We start from the raw sequence: 18,824 nt of genomic DNA, 5'->3' as shown, positions 1-18,824 counted from the left end.
TCCTCATCAACCAGCCAGGTAGGAACAGGGCGTGGCTGGTTGACTATCCTCGCACTGATTGGCTGATCGAATGAATATTATTATGAGATGGATGACGCCTGTTGTTCTACTCCTCTCTACTGCTCCAAATGAACGCGAGATGACCACACCCATTGATTCTATATAAACCACAATATGCCTTTTTTTTTTACTACTACTATAATGGCTCATAGGATCAATTACCCAATCTTGTAAAAAATATTCATAATCTATTTTATTGTCAGAGATGAAGATTGTTAACAAAATAATACAGTAAATATAAAAATAGCAACAACAACAAAAAAAGTCAACAAGCTGCGCGTCGTTCCTATCTGATTGATTGATGAGGAAGGATCAGTCGAATGAATAACTAAACGACTCATTCATTAAGACGGTGACTTGCCGCCAACTACTGGCGGTTTTAGTTCCATAATTTAGTGTATCATTTTATTTTTCAATTCATGTGACCCCTGAGCTGCATTAAACAGTCTGTAAATATACCTAAATGCCACTTCAGATGTAGCTTCGGAAAAAGGAAATGTTATATGGCCACATTGTAGCCTTACAAGTTTGTGTAATAAATTCTATGTTGAATCAAAATATTTCTTTCTAAAGCAATTTTTTTTATCATGTTCAATGTGTTTCTCATCTTACAGAATAATGACTTTAAAAGACCTTTTGGGGGGTAATTCAATTTTTTGTCAGATTAATTTAAGCTTGTCATTTTGGGGTTTGTCATTGTCATCATCCAAACGGTAACTAGTTTTACTACCTAGTTCACCCAGGGAATTTAAGCAAGGCCTTTTACAGTAAATTAAAATTTAAAATGGAAGTAATGAAATCTACAGCACATACTTACATTAATGTTTGTTACCTCAAACGAAAAAATAAATAAATATGACTCCCAAAGTCACCAGAATTTAATGTTTTGGTGCTATTTTGTCAAATATTTCTTCACAGGCGTTACATGCCCCATGTAGTGACCACCCCACTACATTTTTAAGTACTTTGGTAACATTTGGGGTGTCGTACTAAAACTCACACTAACCAACTATTATTTCACTACTACATTAGGCTACTAAAGAAACCCCAGGTTGTCATCTCTCAGCAGGTGAAACACTGCCCTCGTGTGGCCATTTTATTAAACAGCAATTCAAAGCTAGCCTACAAATACGACTGCCTACTACACCCAGCAGTACTTTGTGGACCGTACCATTCCTATTGTCGAGGTAGGCATATCATGCTTTAAATATATATTAAAGCTCGTACGTGATTAAGTTATGATATAATTGTTTAAAGCGCTGAATGTGCATCGAATAATTACATGAAATGCCTTACTTTTTTTTTTAATCTAAATTACCTCTGTAATAATCTTACTAAATAATAATGTTAAAAAAGTATTAATAGAATTTTAGAATGTGCAGAGAAACAGAAAGGCAGGGAATATTTAGTGGGTTTTTAAAATAGACTGGATTGGACAAGAGAATATAGTGTAAAGGGAATTTAGTACAGTAGGTGGCAGTAATGCTACAAATTGGAAGCAAATTGTCGTAAAACCCCAAAGAAGAAGAGCAATCTCCCTCATTTGTCGGTGGCATTCGGCTTCCGTTGACTAGCAGCCATGAGGTGCGTCTTAAGTCTTGATTTACTCTGTTTTATTGATCTCATTTATTTATTTAATTCGGATGATTTTTATATATATATTAAGATATACACTGCTGGCTGTTTTTAAAACAGATAATTGGACGATGTACGTTGTAATGTTGCTAAATGTGTATAGTCGCCATGTTATGTCTTCAGACTGGCAAACGTGTTGACGCAACGCTTAGAAGCTGTAGTAACTTTACACGATATATATTTATTTAAATTCACTGTACGCAGTAAAACGTTTTGCAAACGTAGTTTATCTTTTTTTTTTTCGTTTTATTTCTGTATTTCGGAGATAACAGAAGTCTGCGTGGTGAATGCGGCCTGCTTATCAAACATGTTCATACATGCCCCATATATATAGATTAGGGTTACTTTGACGTTCTTCTTGTCCTAAAAGCAAGGACAGTTAGAAATAAACACTTTAAAAAAAATATTTTGCTAGATTTTTATATTTATATATTTTGAATTACAATTATTTTGTACTTGCGTGAACCTAAAACTGCACCAAGACACCTGGTTAGGGAGCATATTTTGCTGTAGTCCATGGCTGAATGAATATTAATTCAAATTATCCAATTAAGTTCATGAAATTGTATAGCTTTGTACTAAATGTCAAGAATTTATGGGATTGATCTAAACCAGTCCTTTTTTCCTCCAGCATGCTTAGGCTTCAGAAGAGGTTGGCGTCCAGCGTTTTGCGTTGTGGCAAGAAGAAGGTGTGGCTGGACCCAAATGAAACCAATGAAATTGCCAATGCCAATTCCCGTAAGCAGTTCAGATCTCCTTGAATACTTTTATCTGCATTGGTGCAATGAATTAATCATCTGCCTTTCTTCCTTTACTTAGGGCAGCAGATTCGTAAGTTGGTGAAGGATGGTTTGATCATCAAGAAGCCTGTAACGGTGCACTCTCGTGCCCGATGCCGCAAGAATACGCTGGCACGTCGGAAGGGCCGTCACATGGGTGTTGGTGTGTACCAGTTTAATGACATTTGGTTATAATTTGCACCGTTTAGACTGAATCCAAAGAAGTTGCTGTTATCATGGCAACAGGAATTGGCAATTTGGCAGTCTTGTGGGGCTTCCAATTATATATTTTTGCAATTTTCAGTTTATGCATCACAATTTTTGTGCTATGAACACATTGTATCTAGAAACTATTGGTATATAAACGGGGCACTACAAGTAGGCAGTTGTAGTTGAGCTCTTTTCTGGGTGTGTTGTGATTGGTTATGTGTGCATGCAGGTAAGAGAAAGGGTACAGCAAATGCACGTATGCCAGAGAAGCTGTGCTGGATGAGACGGATGCGTATTCTGCGACGCCTTCTGCGACGTTACCGGGAGGCTAAGAAGATCGACAGGCATATGTGAGTCCATGTTAAAGAGAGATTCATTTTAATTGCTTGCAAATTGATTTTACACAGAAGTTTGTTCTTTTATTTAGTTTAATGCAATGACGCTCGACCATATTGCAGCATTTTAGGACTGCTATTGTGAATATTGCAGATTTGGCAAGATCCATTCTCCTTAAGAAAAGTTTGGTGAGCGTATAGTCTTGAGTTTTGGATACATAAATGAATGTTTAATGTTTCTGTGTCTCCCCTTCAGGTACCACAGTTTGTATCTGAGGGCAAAGGGTAACGTGTTCAAGAACAAACGCATCTTGATGGAGCACATACACAAGCTCAAAGCAGATAAGGCCCGCAAGAAGCTCTTGTCGTAAGTGTGCAAACCACAATAACACAACAACAATGATGCTCAGCATCATTACACCTCTCAGTTGCTGTGAACTATCAGAGAAATCTTTTTCTGAAAATACGTGAAATATTCCATGGCCGTTTTAAATATGATAAAACATGGTCTTGCTCTGCTGTAAAGAACCGTGCTAATCTGTGTCTTCTTTTACCTTGCAGTGATCAGGCGGAGGCTCGTCGCTCAAAGACCCGGGAGGCACGGAAGCGCCGCGAAGAGAGACTGCAGGCTAAGAAAGAGGAGATCATGAAAACTCTTGCCAAAGAGGACGAGTCCAAGAAATAAGATTCTTATTGTCTTGCCCCAAATGTTCAACTGATTTAAAATAAATACAGTTTGTTACAGCTCTTTGGTCTCCAGAGTGTGTGTATGAATGCATATGCATGCTGAGGGATAATTTTGTGAGCTCTACACAAGTTTATCTAAACCTAGGATACAAATGCTTTAGAAAAGAGCACTCTTACAACACTGTAAAATAAACTATTTTGAAATGCTAAATGATCACAATAATTTAACCACATTTCTCACAGCACTGCTGCCCCTGAGAATTCAACAGATTTTTGGGGGAATAATTAAATTGAACAATTGCGAACAACCAGTGTAAGAAATGACTCTGCATTCGTCTGAATGTCAACAGAATGGCATTAGTCATTTAAGAGAAGGTAAGCTCTTTCGATAAATACAGGAGGTCATTGTGATTACAAAGAATTGCAGAACTAAACAGTCAAAACGTAAGAATTTAATTGCCCCTTAGTATGAGTCAAGTAGATCTTAAAGTATTGATTTGAGTTGTGAAATAGTAATGCAAGCACAAGGAAACCAGTATACTGTTGCTTCATGGTGTTTTATGTAGTTTACAGCATCCTGCTCAGTCCCCTCTATCTTCCTGTGAGCTCTAGGGAACCTCTGTTAGTCTTTGGTATTTAGCTCTCGTCCTGCAGAAAGAGCCATTCATGATTGATGATTCTGTGGGCAGTTAGATTTGGGTAAGTTAAAATGCATTCAATAAATGTCTCTTGTTGATGTCAGTGCTGTATGACATTAAAACAATCTGGTAAACATCAGTAAGCAGATTGATGAAGACAACTTGCCAAATAGACATTACACAGAATGTCAGTATAATGAATAATGCAATCGCCAGGCCTTTGATTGTCCATCTGTCTTCATTGCCTGAGACCTATGTGACCAAAGATGCAAATGAAAAATATAAAAACAGATCAAGCCATCTTAAGCACTGTACAGTAAAAAACTTAGAAGTAAAGTACTAAAAAAAAAAGTTAAAAACTTAATGAAATGCTAATGTGTTTTACTCAGTAATATTGAAAGACTTAATGAGTTCTAAATAAAAGTTTAAGAACTTAAGGGTAAAGTGGCCAAATCATATATAATATATATATATATATATATATATATATATATATATATATATAAAATATTGCTTGTGCTATGTCAGATCTTGAAATTATTATATCAACCACCAGTGCTAAAAAAAAACTGCATGCAGAGCTGATCAGTACCTGAGGGTGAGCTGCAACATATGAGAGAGTTAGCAAAGGCTTTTCAGTGTAATAAATGGATTCGGATGTAAAATAAAACTGCACTCACATAACCGTCAAAGTCATTGTAGCACTTGTGCTCCTAAACAACTTCACAAGTGATCTCTACTCGGTGATCCTCAGGGACAGGCGTATAAAGGGGCTGTTCAGAATATCCTGAATTATTCATGCATTTACTTTTCAGATTTGTACTTGTTTTGAGCTGAGCCCTTTCCATGTTATTTTTGGATCAGTACCAGGGCAATGCTTTGAAAGGCTGGAGTTTAAAAAAGTCTCATTTCTGAGACAAGGACCTTGGAGTAAATGCTTGGAGTTAGATCCACTTTTGCTAGAGAAAATTAAGACAGAAGAAGGTTTTTGCAGAAGATTCAATTATGTACTCACTAAAAAAACAACAACATTAAAATTAAATTTGACCCATTAAATTAGAAAATAATAATAATAAAGTTATATTAACTTAAAAAGTTATAATAATAAAAATAACATTATATAATAATACAATAAACTGAAATGTACTGTAAATACCTAACAGTTTATTGCACTAGTCACTTACTTTTTTAATGAAGAAATAATGCAGTCAAGTCAGATTAAATAATTAATTAAATCATAACAAAAAATAATATTGTGCTATTGTCAGTGCGATATCCAAAACTTTATATATTCAACTTCCCGTAATGATTTGTAAGAACAGTGTTTCACAGTCTGAACTGATTCAAAAGTTTAAAAATGTCTGCATAGTCTACTCACCATTTCATTTTTATGATTTATTTATTTGTTTTATTTTTTGTTTGTTTGCTGAAACTTTTTACACACTGAAAACTATCAACATACCTTCTAAACCTACAATCTCAGCTTGTTTCTTGAACTTCATCAAAGTTAGGGTAACACTTTACAACAAGGTTTCATTAGTTAACATTAGTTAACAAGTTAACATGAATAATAGCCTAATGAAGCCTGATGAACTGCACTTCTGCAGCATTTATTAATCTTTGGTAATATTAATTTTAACATTTACTAATACATTATTCAAATCAAAAGTAGTATTTGTTAACATTAGTTAATGCACATTCATGTTAGTTGATAAATGAACTAATGTTAGCCTAATGTTAACAAATGAAACCTTATTGTAAAGTGTTACCAAAATGAGATTGACCTGGGACTGCATAATATTGTGTGTAAATCTCTCAACTACAATGACACAGGTTAGGGTCAGTGTTAGAGTTACTTTAAGTATTTCAATAGCAAACACATAATTCACATGACATGTGGTTCCACTGTGAATCACTCATGACAAATGTAAGAGCACATAATATAATATAAACACAGTGCCATCTACTGGACTCATGTCAGTATTACCCGCATCTGGAACCATGGGAGTGGACGATGGGTAAAAAAAACTTCAAGATGGAGGCACCTTTCATCTATTAATTATGTGCCTTAAGTTTATTGGTAACACCTTAAAATAAAGTGTTGTAGGTTAAAGTGCCCCTGTAGTTAATCATTTTATCCCTTAAAATGCATATTTGATCACCAAAATGACATATTTAAGCATTTATTCCTAGAATTAATTTTCTTCATGCCTTAAAATAGCTTGAACGTAACTCCTCACCCTTGCCTCATTTAGTATGCGGTTCTATTAATATGCAAATTTGTCCCGCCTCCACTCACTCACACTAGCTCAGAGATTCACTTGATGATCACACGTTGACGTGATAAGTTACAAAGTAGTTTGTAACGTCATAAACACCAAACATGGTCCTCTCTGGCTGGTGTTATGTCTGCCATAGTGAATCTAAAAAAAATTATTTGTCCCCATCATTCAGCTGGATAATTTTTTTTTTTTTTCATAAACACAAATATATTTTTTTTATTCTTGAGAGCCTAAAACAAAGACAGAATACTACGGAGCCACTAAAGGGACATAGTGATGGAAAAAAGATAAGATGGGAGAAAAAAATCTGTCAATGATTTTGCGTTCTGTCGCACTTGTTTTGCGTTCCCCTGAGAAACACTGCCGTAAACACATTGGTAATTTAACTATAAGTGATCTTTTTACAGCGGATGCCATTGAAAACAAGGTAAGTCTTTCTCTGAATAATACTTGATCCAATACACGTGTAGAACAAGCAAAACCAGCCATGTCTCATGCAGAACAGACAGTAACTTCACCCTGTCATTTTTTTAAAAAGCACAGACTAGTATTATAAGATTTTTAACTTGAGAGAAGGAATTAAAAAAGCTAAAAAAAATTGCATTTTTATTTTGTGTTGATCTCAATCTCCCCACGGAACTTGCTACAGTTCAGTGTGCAGAACTATATAGGCACATGTTTTTAAAGGATGAGCTTCAGAGACCAGTTAATAATAAATAACTTGGCTTGTGTGCATTTATATCTGGTGCATAACACAATAAATCAACAATGTTGTTAATTAGAAACATACCTTTGTACTAAATGCCTTAAATGGAAATGGAAAATTATGTTATTAATTACTCGTTCCAAACCTGTAAGACTTTCGTTCATCTTCGGAACACAAATTAAGATCTTTTTGATTATATCTGAGAAATTTCTGTCCCTCCATTGACAGCCATATGCAACTGACACTTTGATGCTTCAAAAAGTTCATAAAGAGATTATAAAACTATAATCCATACGAATCAAGCACTTTAGTCCAAATTTTCTGAAGAGACTTGATCGCTTATATGATGAACAGATTTTATTTAGGCTTTTATAGAACTTTAAATGGACACATTTGGATTTTACGTTTTAAATGAGCAAAACTTTCTCTAAAACCTCAAAGATGACTGCCTGGACTTGATTCATATTGGAAAGTGCAGTCCATATGAGCTTCTTGGAATATAATTAAGAATGTGGAATAGAATGTAATAAACATAATATTTGTCATGCGATATTTGACATGCTGCAACATTACTGACTGCAATTGCTGATTTTTTCCCCATTGATCTCCCTGAGCAGAGTAAACTAAAACTTAGTGTAGTGAAGTTTGAACACAAGTCAATAGGCCGGTTGTGGCATAAATTGGCACTGAATATGGACACATCGTCAGGGTTATGTTTAGTTTCATTGTGTTTTTGTTAATGTGTCTGTTTATTGTGTATACTGTTTAGCCTTCTTCATTGGTTTCCTTATTACTGATTATTGTCACAGTCTGTGTCTCGTTTGGTTCCCTTGTTAACTCCTGTGTATTTATACTCCTGGTTCTGTTTAGTTCAATGTTGGTTGTCATCTTTGTTTGAAGTATGGTTAGCATTTGTTTTTCTCCTATTCTCTTGTGTCTATTCTCTCAGTGTACATTAAATATAATAACTTGTGTCTTTCGTCTGCTGCACCTCCATTCTGGTGACACACGTTACTAAATATTTGCCTGTTGTATACCTTTAAGCTTAAATCAATGTATAAACTAAACATTTAGGAAAGCCTCAGACCAGGAGTAATGTTTGGAATTTAATTACAGACGGATTCAATTATAGCAATGTTGACATTTATAAGCTACTTGGTTACATTTTAGGAGAAAGTACACTATGTGAATAACTGACTTGATGTGATGTTGTGTGCATCACTACACAAGTTTGAAAATTATAATAATAATAATAATAATAATAATTAAAAACGTTAAACTCTATTGTTTGCTGTTAGTAGTCTATCAATATGTATCACTCCTTATTTATTTTAGATCCTATTTATTTATCTATCTAATGTGAACTGTACATCCCGATTTACGGTAAGAAAGAGGTTTTACAACTTCATTGCCGTAAACCCGAAAATCCTTAGAGCTTTTCAGCACAAATAATAGAAGTTTTAACAGAAGAATTAATGTAAGTGTTTTTATAAAATCATCAACTTCTGTTTTTAAATCCTCAAAAATTGACCTTATTCACTTCCATTGTAAGTGCCACATAACAAGCATTTTCGCTTGTTTAAAGGCAACAAGTTTTTTTTTTCTGATTTCACAAATCCTGTCAATTGAGGTTTAAATGTACTGAAACCTCAAATATATATATATAAAAAGAAATTAAAAAAATACATTTTTGAAACAATTGTTAGGAATGTAGAGTGTAAATACAACCATTGAATAAATATGAGTAAAAATGGCAGAATATGAAGAAGTTCAGTTAATTTGATAGAAAATCTAATCTTTCCACTCACGGCAGACAAAGGCAGTAACATTTCACCACATTAAACATGAGTATCTCACACCATATTGCTGTTCAGTTCTCCAAATTATTCTCGGATTGTCCATGATCTTGTGCTTCCTCTTTTACTGTTGACACCAAAAAACACAAATATTCTTGCTGCAGAAATGCAACAGGACTCACAAACCACACTAAACATGTAACACAGTGTCATTGATGTTTACTGGAAGAGTCATATTTGTCTGACCAAGGTAATTTCTGCTGACACACACTGGAAAACTGATGCTGATAAAGTCCATAACAGTCATTGTGAAAGTACTTCTTACAGTGATGTGACCATCAGATGTTCTGTGTTTAATTTAGTGTTTTTTTTGTAGAGGCCAGTGAACATCAGACAAATTTAAATGTGCAATAGTAATTTAAAGTTTAGCCAGGAAAACATTGTGAGTATTCAAATCCACTGGCGGAGCTAGGGGGTGGCCAGGGGTGGCCGTGGCCACCCTTGGTCTAAGCTTGGCCACCCCTTTGGCCACCCCTCTCACAACTGCTGTTTCTGTCTCTTTTTTTATTGACAAAAATTGCCAAACAAAAAACAAAAAACAAAAAAAAAACGTTTTTTTAAAACGCTGAACCGTCTCTTTAAGACCACACAAAACGTGAGACTTTTTTTTTCAGACGTGCAAGTGCCGAATGAGCTTCAGAAGAACATCAGACAGTGATATGCACATAGTAAATATAGAGTCAATCTTTCTCAACTGGTGGTTTGCCAGACCGTTTTGAGTAAGTCGAATAGTGTGCAGTCAACAACAAACAACATCTCTTTTTATCTGATGCTACTTTTATTTTAGAAGATGCATGTGTGTGAAAGCTTGTGACACTTCTGTCAGATGCTGAGAAAAGGGCGTTGTCCTTATTTGGCTATCTTTGATGAGATGTTGTCAGGCCAAATGTCAGTAAAACTAACTAACTTTTCTGTCATACGGCTGACAGCCGTTGTACTGTGCTTGCGGTACGCACATCACGCGCAAATGCGGCGTGCTGTAGCCGTAGTTGTCAATTAACTCATGTAAGAATCAAAAAGGTGATTAAAGCAGTCAAAACTGCATGCATGTATTTGTTATATATGCGTCCCATGTGTCTGGATTAAAATATGCTGCTATGTGAGATCACAATATAAGGAACAAACTGATATGTAGCCTAATGTTTTAATGTCCAAATAAATGTGAGCACTGTGCATTTGTACTAGACGATAGGCATTCATTTTGCGTTAATTTGTAAAGGACAAACAAAAATGGATAATTTTTAAATCCATAAAATAAATAATTTTACATTCTGGCAACATTACATTATGAAAAACATAACATTTTACATTATGTGCTGTTGACTTCCGCCTTGTTCACATTCTTGCACATGGGGATTCAAAAGAGAACTTTTGTTTTCCTTTTTAATTTAGGCATGATAACTGTCATGGGCTATGTTCCATTCAGCTTAAACACTCCCAAGAAACTCCAGGACACAGTTGAATCATTTCCATGAAGTTTACTGGGAATTTTGTGAAACTGCAATACAGTACAATGAGATGTCAATATTATTAATCAAACCCAGATACACAGTAACAGTGTAAATAGCACAGCTTAGCTAACATAGCAATGTAGCCTATATGATAAACGCGATCGAGCTAGTCAAAAAAATAACCAGCAGCAATAAACAAAGCTAACTTAGCCTTCTCAATAATCTTACAAAATTAAAATAAGCAGTAATCTAATGTTAAACAATGATAAATACTCACAGACGTTGCCTTAGCAAAAAGGGAGAAGGAAAAGCGATCGACACAGAAACTGAGACTGATAGAGCTCACGCATTACTGTAGCTGATTACCGTATGACGATATCATTTCCTGTTTCCCTACGTGCACGGGTACTGCGTTACTATGGTTACAAATATAATCGAACCACACCGAACTACTGAAATAAAGTAGAAACGCATTTCAAGCGGCATGACACTCCCCGCTTGGGATCTTTAAAGAGCCCACATTAATTAACAGAATCAGTCTTTGGAGAGAGAAGCAGAACCACTTCTGTAATGGGCCGAGAAAAGGTCTTTCTGGTTCCATCCTTGACGACTTCAACTTGAACCTTCCGAACCAATCCATCTTCTCCTGGAAGGGTTTTTGTGATGATGCCCGTAGGCCATTGATTTCTCTTCGCCTGATTGTCTTTCAAGAGAACTATGTCTCCTTCTATAAGGTTCGGCCTTTTTCCTTGCCACTTGTGCCGAAGCTGCAATGTTTTGAGGTATTCATGTTTCCACCTGTTCCAAAACATGTCTGCTAGGCCCTGAACCCGCTTCCACTCCTCTCTGACGAGATGCGCTTCCTCAAAGCTTCCTGACGGAGGAGGTGGTGCAGAGCCAGTCTTAAGAGTCAGAAGCATTGCTGGCGTGAGGATGACAGGCGATTCCGGATCCGATGATACTGGGATGAGCGGTCTAGCATTCATGATTGCAGCTACCTCGGCCATAAGTGTGGTCAGAACTTCATGTGTAAGGTGAGACCTCCTCTGCTCAAGCAGCATGCAGTCCAAAATACGGCGGGCAATGCCAATCATGCGTTCCCACGCGCCACCCATATGAGACGCGTGGGGCGGGTTGAATACCCAGGTGCAGCTCTGGGTGTCCAGGTACTCTTTCACACTGTTGAAGCCTGGATTAGTCTTGTCCATCTCCAGCTCACGAGAGGCGCCGACGAAGTTAGTTCCGCAGTCAGAGCGAATCTGCTTTGCAGGGCCCCTGACTGCAAAGAACCTCCTCAAGGCGTTGATAAAGCTGCTGGTACTCATTGCTTCAATTACCTCAATGTGAACTGCCCTTGAGCACATGCATGAGAACATCACAGCCCATCGTTTAGAGTTGGAGACTCCTCCTCTTGTGCGGCGTGAAACAACGTCCCATGGTCCAAAGACGTCGACACCTACGTAGGTGAAAGGAGGTGCTACTTGTAGCCGTTCTGCTGGCAGAGCTGCCATCTGCTGATGTTCGGTCTTCCCCCTCAGCCTTCTACAAGTGACACATCTGTGAAGCAGACTGCTGATGCAGCGTTTAGTGCCTACCAGCCAGAACCCTGCCGCTCGAATGGCACCTTCGGTCAGATGTCTTCCTTGGTGTTTCACTGCTTCATGATAGTGAGACACAAGCAGGGTTGCGAGATGATGTCGGCCAGGAATGATGATGGGGTGAGCCTCGTCCATCCTCAGATCTGACTGTCCAATCCGACCTCCCACTCTAAGAAGTTGATCTTGGTCCATGATGGGGTGCAATTTCCACAGGCTGCTGGAAGATGGGATGTTAGATCCTGAGTTGATACACTTAAGTTCCTCTGTATAGCACTCATTCTGGACACTCTTCACAATGCACACTTTAGCCCTTAGCAACTCTTCCTCTGTAGAGCGACAGATGTGCCAGCCCTGACATTCATTCTGGGTGGAGTGGGCAAAGGAACGAGCCACGTGGATGAGGTGTGCTATGGCTGTAAGGAGAATGCTGAACTTGGAGAAGCGTTCAAAGCGTTGTGGGTGTACCACATCTCTGGTCACATGTGTGAGACTTGTCACCACCTGGGGACGCACTTCAGAGTCAGTGTCAGGGTCAATAAGGTTATAAGTCTCTTGAAGCTCAGGTGAATGCGAAGGCGCATCATGGAGAAAGGCTGGTCCTTTGAGCCAAGTTGTGCTGCTAAGCAAAGCTGGTGTCACAGTTCTTGACCCAATGTCAGCTGGGTTGAGGTGCGTTGGGACGTACTTCCACTGGCCGGAACAAGGTGATTGATGGATTCGTTGGACCCTGTTGTGTACATAGACATAGAATCTCCTTGATTGGTTCTGGATGTACCCCAATACAACCTTGCTATCCGTGTAGTAGGTGATGTTGTCGAATGTTGTGTCCATCTCTGTGACTACCATCTCGGCGATCTCGATGGCGAGTACAGCCGCACAGAGCTCAAGTCTCGGGATAGTCAAACCAGGCTGGGGGGCCAACTTCGCTTTCCCGAAGACAAAGCCAATCTCAGTCTGTTCTTGGTGGCTTGTCACCTTGATGTAGGCTACGGCTGCTATTGCCTTGATTGATGCGTCTGCAAAGACACAGAGTTCTCTTCTTAGCGCGCCCGCGGTGGAGAAGGACGTGTAAGGGCGTGGTATCTGGAGCCCCTCTAAGTCTTGGAGTGACTGTTTCCATCTAGTCCACTCAATCTCCATGTCTTTGGGAAGAGGTGAGTCCCAGTCCTTTGATTGCGTGGTGAGTTCCCTGAGTATCAGTCTTCCATGAACCGTGATGGGTGCAAGGAACCCTAGAGGATCGTAGAGGCTGTTCACGGTTGAGAGTACCCCTCTGCGAGTGAATGGCTTCTGATCATCTTTGATTTGAAACATGAAGGTGTCTGTGCACATGTTCCAAAACAATCCGAGGCTACGTTGGATGGGCAGATCATCAACAAAAAGATCTAGGCTGTTGACGTCCTTGGCGCGATCTTCGGATGGAAATGCTTCGATGACTGCTGGTCGATTTGAAGCAATTTTGTGCAGCCTGAGGTTAGAAGCTGCAAGCATTTTCTGTGCACGCCCGAGGACGCTGATGGCCTCTTCCTCGGTGCCGAAGGACTTTAAAGCGTCGTCAACATAGAATTCGCGGTCAATGAATCTTCTTGCATCACTGCCATAGTCAGCTTCTGCTTCCTTAGCTGCCCGTCGCATACCATACACTGCGACGGCAGGCGAGGGACTGTTCCCAAAAAGGTGAACCCGCATTCTGTAGTCCACGATGTCGGAGGTAGGGTCGTTATTCCTATACCACAGGAAGCGGAGAAAATCACGGTGTTCCTCCTTAACGACAAAGCAGTGGAACATGTGCTCGATGTCAGCGGTGATCGCCACCTGTTCCTTCCTGAACCTCATAAGAACACCTAGCAAGCTATTATTAAGGTCGGGGCCAGTGAGCAAGATGTCGTTGAGCGACACTCCTTCACATGACGCGCTGCTGTCGAAGACCACACGGATCTTATCTGGCTTCCTAGGATGGTACACACCGAACAGGGGCAGGTACCAGCACTCTTGTCCAGGCTGCACTGGCGGGGCAACTTCTGCGTGTGCCTTCTTAAACATCTTCTCCATAAACTCTAGGAAATCGGCTTTCATCAGTGGTCGTTTTTCCAATGAGCGCCGGAGTGAGACAAGACGGTCGAAAGCCTGTTTCCTGTTGTTAGGCAGCCGCTGTCTTGGTGACCGGAAGGGTAAAGGAGCAACCCAACTTTTGGAGCTGTCCTGATAGCACTCAGCTTCCATTATCTTCAGAAACTCTAGATCCTCCATGGATGGACCGAGTCTGTGGTCGTTGGGAGTACGAGCGAAGACAGTCTGCCCCAAGCAGTCTCCACTGAGCATCATTAAGCCACGGGTGGAGGTAGGTGCTGGATGATGCTGAGGTTTAAACACTTGACCAAATACCTCTTTCACTCTGATCTGGTTGTTGCATGGCTGAAGATAACTCGTACGACCGTTCTCTAAGATGGCTGTTTTGTAACTCCGCACTTCAAGTGGTCTGTGGGCACCTCCAAGACACACATCACCGACGACAACCCATCCTAGGTCAAGCCTTTGAGCAAACGGTGCATCTCCTGGGCCACTTATCTGCTCTCGGACCTTGTGTGCCTGTAAGATGTCTCTGCCCAGTAAAAGGAGTATTTTGGCGTTCGGATCCAGTGGTGGAATCTTATTGGCGATGTGCTTCAGGTGGGCATGATGGTAGGCTGCTTCCGGCGTAGGAATCTCGGAGCGAACGTTAGGGATTTGGTTGCACTCGAGGAGTGTAGGCAGAGGAATGCTTAATTTCTTGTCCACCGACTCCACAGTGTAACCACTGGCTCTCCTCCCCGCTGTCTCTGAACGCCCCGCACAGGTCTTGAGTGTATATGAGTAGGAACTTCCGGAGATTTTAAAAACCTCAAAAAACTCTGACCGCGCCAGGGAGCGATTGCTTTGCTCGTCCAGTATGGCATACATTCTCTTGGACTCCTCCCTGCATCCGTTTGGGAACACACTGACAAGGCAGATCTTGGCACATGCTCTGGAACTCAATCCTTCACCGCATACCTGAGTGCACGTCGACTTGACCTCCTGGATGTCTGCTCTGTCCTCCTCCCCGCCATCCTCTGAAGTGGAAGGGGACGACTTAGATTTCCAGGTAGGTGGGCAGGGGTGGAGCGCTGTCACATGAGCAGTGCTCTCACACTCTGTACATTTTAACTCAGCAGTGCAGTTTTTTGCAAGATGCTCTGTGGAGGAGCAACAGCGAAAGCAGATGTAATGCTCTTTCAAAAGCTGTTTGCGATCATTTATGCTCTTCTCACGGAAGCCTCTGCATTTCCTCAGAGGGTGGGGCTTTTTATGCAGAGGGCAATGTTTATTTGGATCGATGCGTTCCGTACTTTCTCTACACTCAGCTTTAGCAGTTCCTGAGACCTGCGTCTTGTGAACATAAACCGATGTCTTTGTAGGCCTCTCCCATTTACTCTTTCTCTCTGCAGGAGCTTGCGAGAAGAGGTTAAAGCTTGGGTCTGTGCGAGCCCTTGCTTCTGCTGCGATGAAGTTTACAAACACGGAGAAAGGTGGGAAGCTAACTAAATGTTCCTGTTTGTATCTTGTACCAAAGTAAAGCCACTTTTCTTGCATGTTGTATGGCAGTTTCTCAATGATAGGCTTAATTCCTCTGGAGGTATCCAAGTATGACAAGCCTGCAAGGTAGCCGTCTTCCTTGGCGGCTTGTAGCTCTGACAACAGGTCGGCTAGATCCCTGAGTCTCTGTGGATCCTTTGTTGTGACCTTTGGAAAGTTTTCTAGTTTGTTGAACAGAGCCTGCTCGACGGCCTCTGGCGAGCCATATATTTCGTCGAGGCGCCCCCATGCCATGTGCAGTCCAGTTGCTGGATCCTTAATGTTGACTGTTTTTATCCTTCTTACTTGTTCTGCTGACTCTTTTCCCAGATACTTGGTGAGGAGGTCGAGTTCTCCTGCAGCAGACAAGTCTAGATCGGCGATAGCGTTCAGGAACGATGTTTTCCAGGCCCAATAGTTCATTGGCTGGTCATCATATGTGGTGATGCCTGAAGTCACCAGGCGGCTGCGAGCTAGGTATTTGATGAGGTCTCCAGTGGACGTAGAATGGTCATAGCTACCTCCATAAGGCGTCCTGTGAACAGGCGGGTGCGCAGGAGATGAGGAATCCTGTTTGATGTTCTGTTGCGGACGATTCCCACCAAGCTGAGGAGCTGGAGAGGTGTTGAGGGGCTGATTGAAGCTTTGTTGTGGCGGTGCCCCACTGGTCTGAGGAACTTGGTGTGGCATAATGTCAGCGGAAGCAGCAGCTTGGGTTTGACTTGCATTGAGTGGGTGGGGTGATGAAGGGATAACATTGATTGGTTGGTGGTGTGGAGGATAAAGCGTTGGCGAAGCATAGTCACTCCCTCTTCTGACAGATAGACCCCTGCTGCATAGGCTGGCTTGTGTCGACACATAGGCGGCGACGCGCTGGTCTTTGACCGATTGGGGGACTGGGCTGTTAGCCTTACTGTTTACTTCAAAGCCCATATCTTGTAAACCAGCCACGAGAGCATTTGCCTCTGCTATGGCAGCATCCTTTTCTTTTTCTTCATTTAAAGCATCAAGATTAGCTTGAACTCTTGCCTGCTCCACTTTAAGTTGAATTTCTTTTAGCGCATGTGCCGCTCTAGCTTGCGCTGCTTCAGCCTTTGCCTTTGCCATGGCGACGGCCATGCTAATTTTCGAGCTGGACGATGTACCAGATGAGCGACTGCTTCTTGAGCGCACAGTCTCAGACTGGTTATCTCCATTTCCTTTTTTACTGTTGCTACGTTGTGACATTGTGACTCACCGCGTTTTCAATATCAGGGGAAGAAGCTAGTTTGAAGCTGACAGGGCGCTGTAGTGTTAGCCGCTTATCACTTGATATTGAGTTGCTCCGCAGGATGGCAATCCTTGTGTCCTTCGTTAGCTGTGTTGCCGTCTTTTCACTGTCATGGGCTATGTTCCATTCAGCTTAAACACTCCCAAGAAACTCCAGGACACAGTTGAATCATTTCCATGAAGTTTACTGGGAATTTTGTGAAACTGCAATACAGTACAATGAGATGTCAATATTATTAATCAAACCCAGATACACAGTAACAGTGTAAATAGCACAGCTTAGCTAACATAGCAATGTAGCCTATATGATAAACGCGATCGAGCTAGTCAAAAAAATAACCAGCAGCAATAAACAAAGCTAACTTAGCCTTCTCAATAATCTTACAAAATTAAAATAAGCAGTAATCTAATGTTAAACAATGATAAATACTCACAGACGTTGCCTTAGCAAAAAGGGAGAAGGAAAAGCGATCGACACAGAAACTGAGACTGATAGAGCTCACGCATTACTGTAGCTGATTACCGTATGACGATATCATTTCCTGTTTCCCTACGTGCACGGGTACTGCGTTACTATGGTTACAAATATAATCGAACCACACCGAACTACTGAAATAAAGTAGAAACGCATTTCAAGCGGCATGACAATAACTGTTGCAATTATATATTTTGACTACTAATATAGAAAGTTAAACTTTTTTTTGAAAAATTCAGAATTGGTTGAAGAGTTCATTGATTATATAAAACGAAGGTTGAATAATCTTTGGACTACAGTATTTATCTGCATGTTATCTCATCCATTAAGATGCAACAATGTAGAACAAGCTATTGGATATTTTGAGAACCAGAACCAAGCTAACTGAGCAAGTTGAACTTTAGCTATAGTGTGTGCCCTTTTATTACTATTTAATTAATTTTATGTAATAATAAAAAAATATTAAATTCACTCAGTATTCCATGATTCCTAATTCACTACTTTGCAATTAAGTACAAATTAACTTTATTCAGTTGTGTAGGCACTAAAACAGTCCAATACATTATCAGATAATTTTTTATGATAAAATAATTAAGATTTCTGTGCCACCCCAGACTGGTTGCTGGCCCTTGCCTGGCCACCCCTATGAAAAAATCCTGGCTCCGCCACTGACTGCTTCCAACCTGGGTGGTGCTGCTCGGTCTGCGGGGGGCTCACATGACTTCTCCGTGGTTGATGGTGGTAAAACGGGCAGTGTTGTGCAATACTCTCGAGACACCTCACAACAGCTTCCCTCCTCCAACTCAGTCCGGTGGTGTCTAGAATGCTAATGGTGTTGTGGAAGTTCACCCCGATCCAGAACAGGTTCTTTAGGGTCTCATCATCCAGGGAGCTGGTGACGGCCAAACAAACAAAATCTTTGAAAAGAAGAGAAATTATGGCTCTCCTGAGCCAGGACGATAAACTTTGCCCATTCGTCCATATTGGGCGGTCCAATCATCTGTCATGGTTAGTGCAGCAGATTAATGGCATATTTCAAGAGAATCGTTCAAATTGGTATAGAAGCATGAAATTTGGCACAGATACTCTCTAAGGGTCACTTTTTGGGAAAAAGGCGTTGGCCACCGAAAAATTCAACATGGCGGCCATTTTTTCAAGATGGCCGCTATTTCTGTAAAATGCTCATTATGTCAATTGTTCAAACAGTGATGTAGGCATAACATTTTGTGAAAATACTCTCTTCAGAATGTTT

General features: G+C 40.4%; 2 protein-coding genes across 2 annotated transcripts; one reads left to right on the top strand and one right to left on the bottom strand.

The window, feature by feature from the left end:
- Positions 1 to 1,499: 1,499 nt before the first annotated feature.
- Positions 1,500 to 3,767, top strand: rpl19 (ribosomal protein L19). The gene is made up of 6 exons (XM_082145878.1): positions 1,500 to 1,644; positions 2,327 to 2,433; positions 2,515 to 2,637; positions 2,914 to 3,034; positions 3,276 to 3,386; positions 3,581 to 3,767. Exons 1-6 carry the CDS (start codon positions 1,640 to 1,642, stop codon positions 3,702 to 3,704), a joined length of 591 nt encoding a protein of 196 aa, XP_082002004.1. The 5' UTR covers positions 1,500 to 1,639; the 3' UTR covers positions 3,705 to 3,767.
- Positions 3,768 to 10,651: 6,884 nt separating this feature from the next.
- On the bottom strand, positions 10,652 to 17,738 carry LOC309476333 (uncharacterized protein). Its single transcript, XM_082139627.1, has 3 exons — positions 17,532 to 17,738; positions 10,917 to 17,301; positions 10,652 to 10,686 (listed from the first exon to the last, which is right to left on the bottom strand). Exon 2 carries the CDS (start codon positions 17,053 to 17,055, stop codon positions 11,161 to 11,163), a length of 5,895 nt encoding a protein of 1,964 aa, XP_081995753.1. The 5' UTR covers positions 17,056 to 17,301; positions 17,532 to 17,738; the 3' UTR covers positions 10,652 to 10,686; positions 10,917 to 11,160.
- Positions 17,739 to 18,824: the final 1,086 nt, after the last annotated feature.

Source organism: Leuciscus leuciscus (genome assembly GCF_965113295.1).
Source record: "Leuciscus leuciscus genome assembly, chromosome: 1".
Taxonomy (NCBI): Eukaryota; Metazoa; Chordata; class Actinopteri; order Cypriniformes; family Leuciscidae; genus Leuciscus; species Leuciscus leuciscus.
Note: the sequence above shows the minus strand (reverse complement) of the source record. Positions and strands in the feature narration are given on the sequence as shown.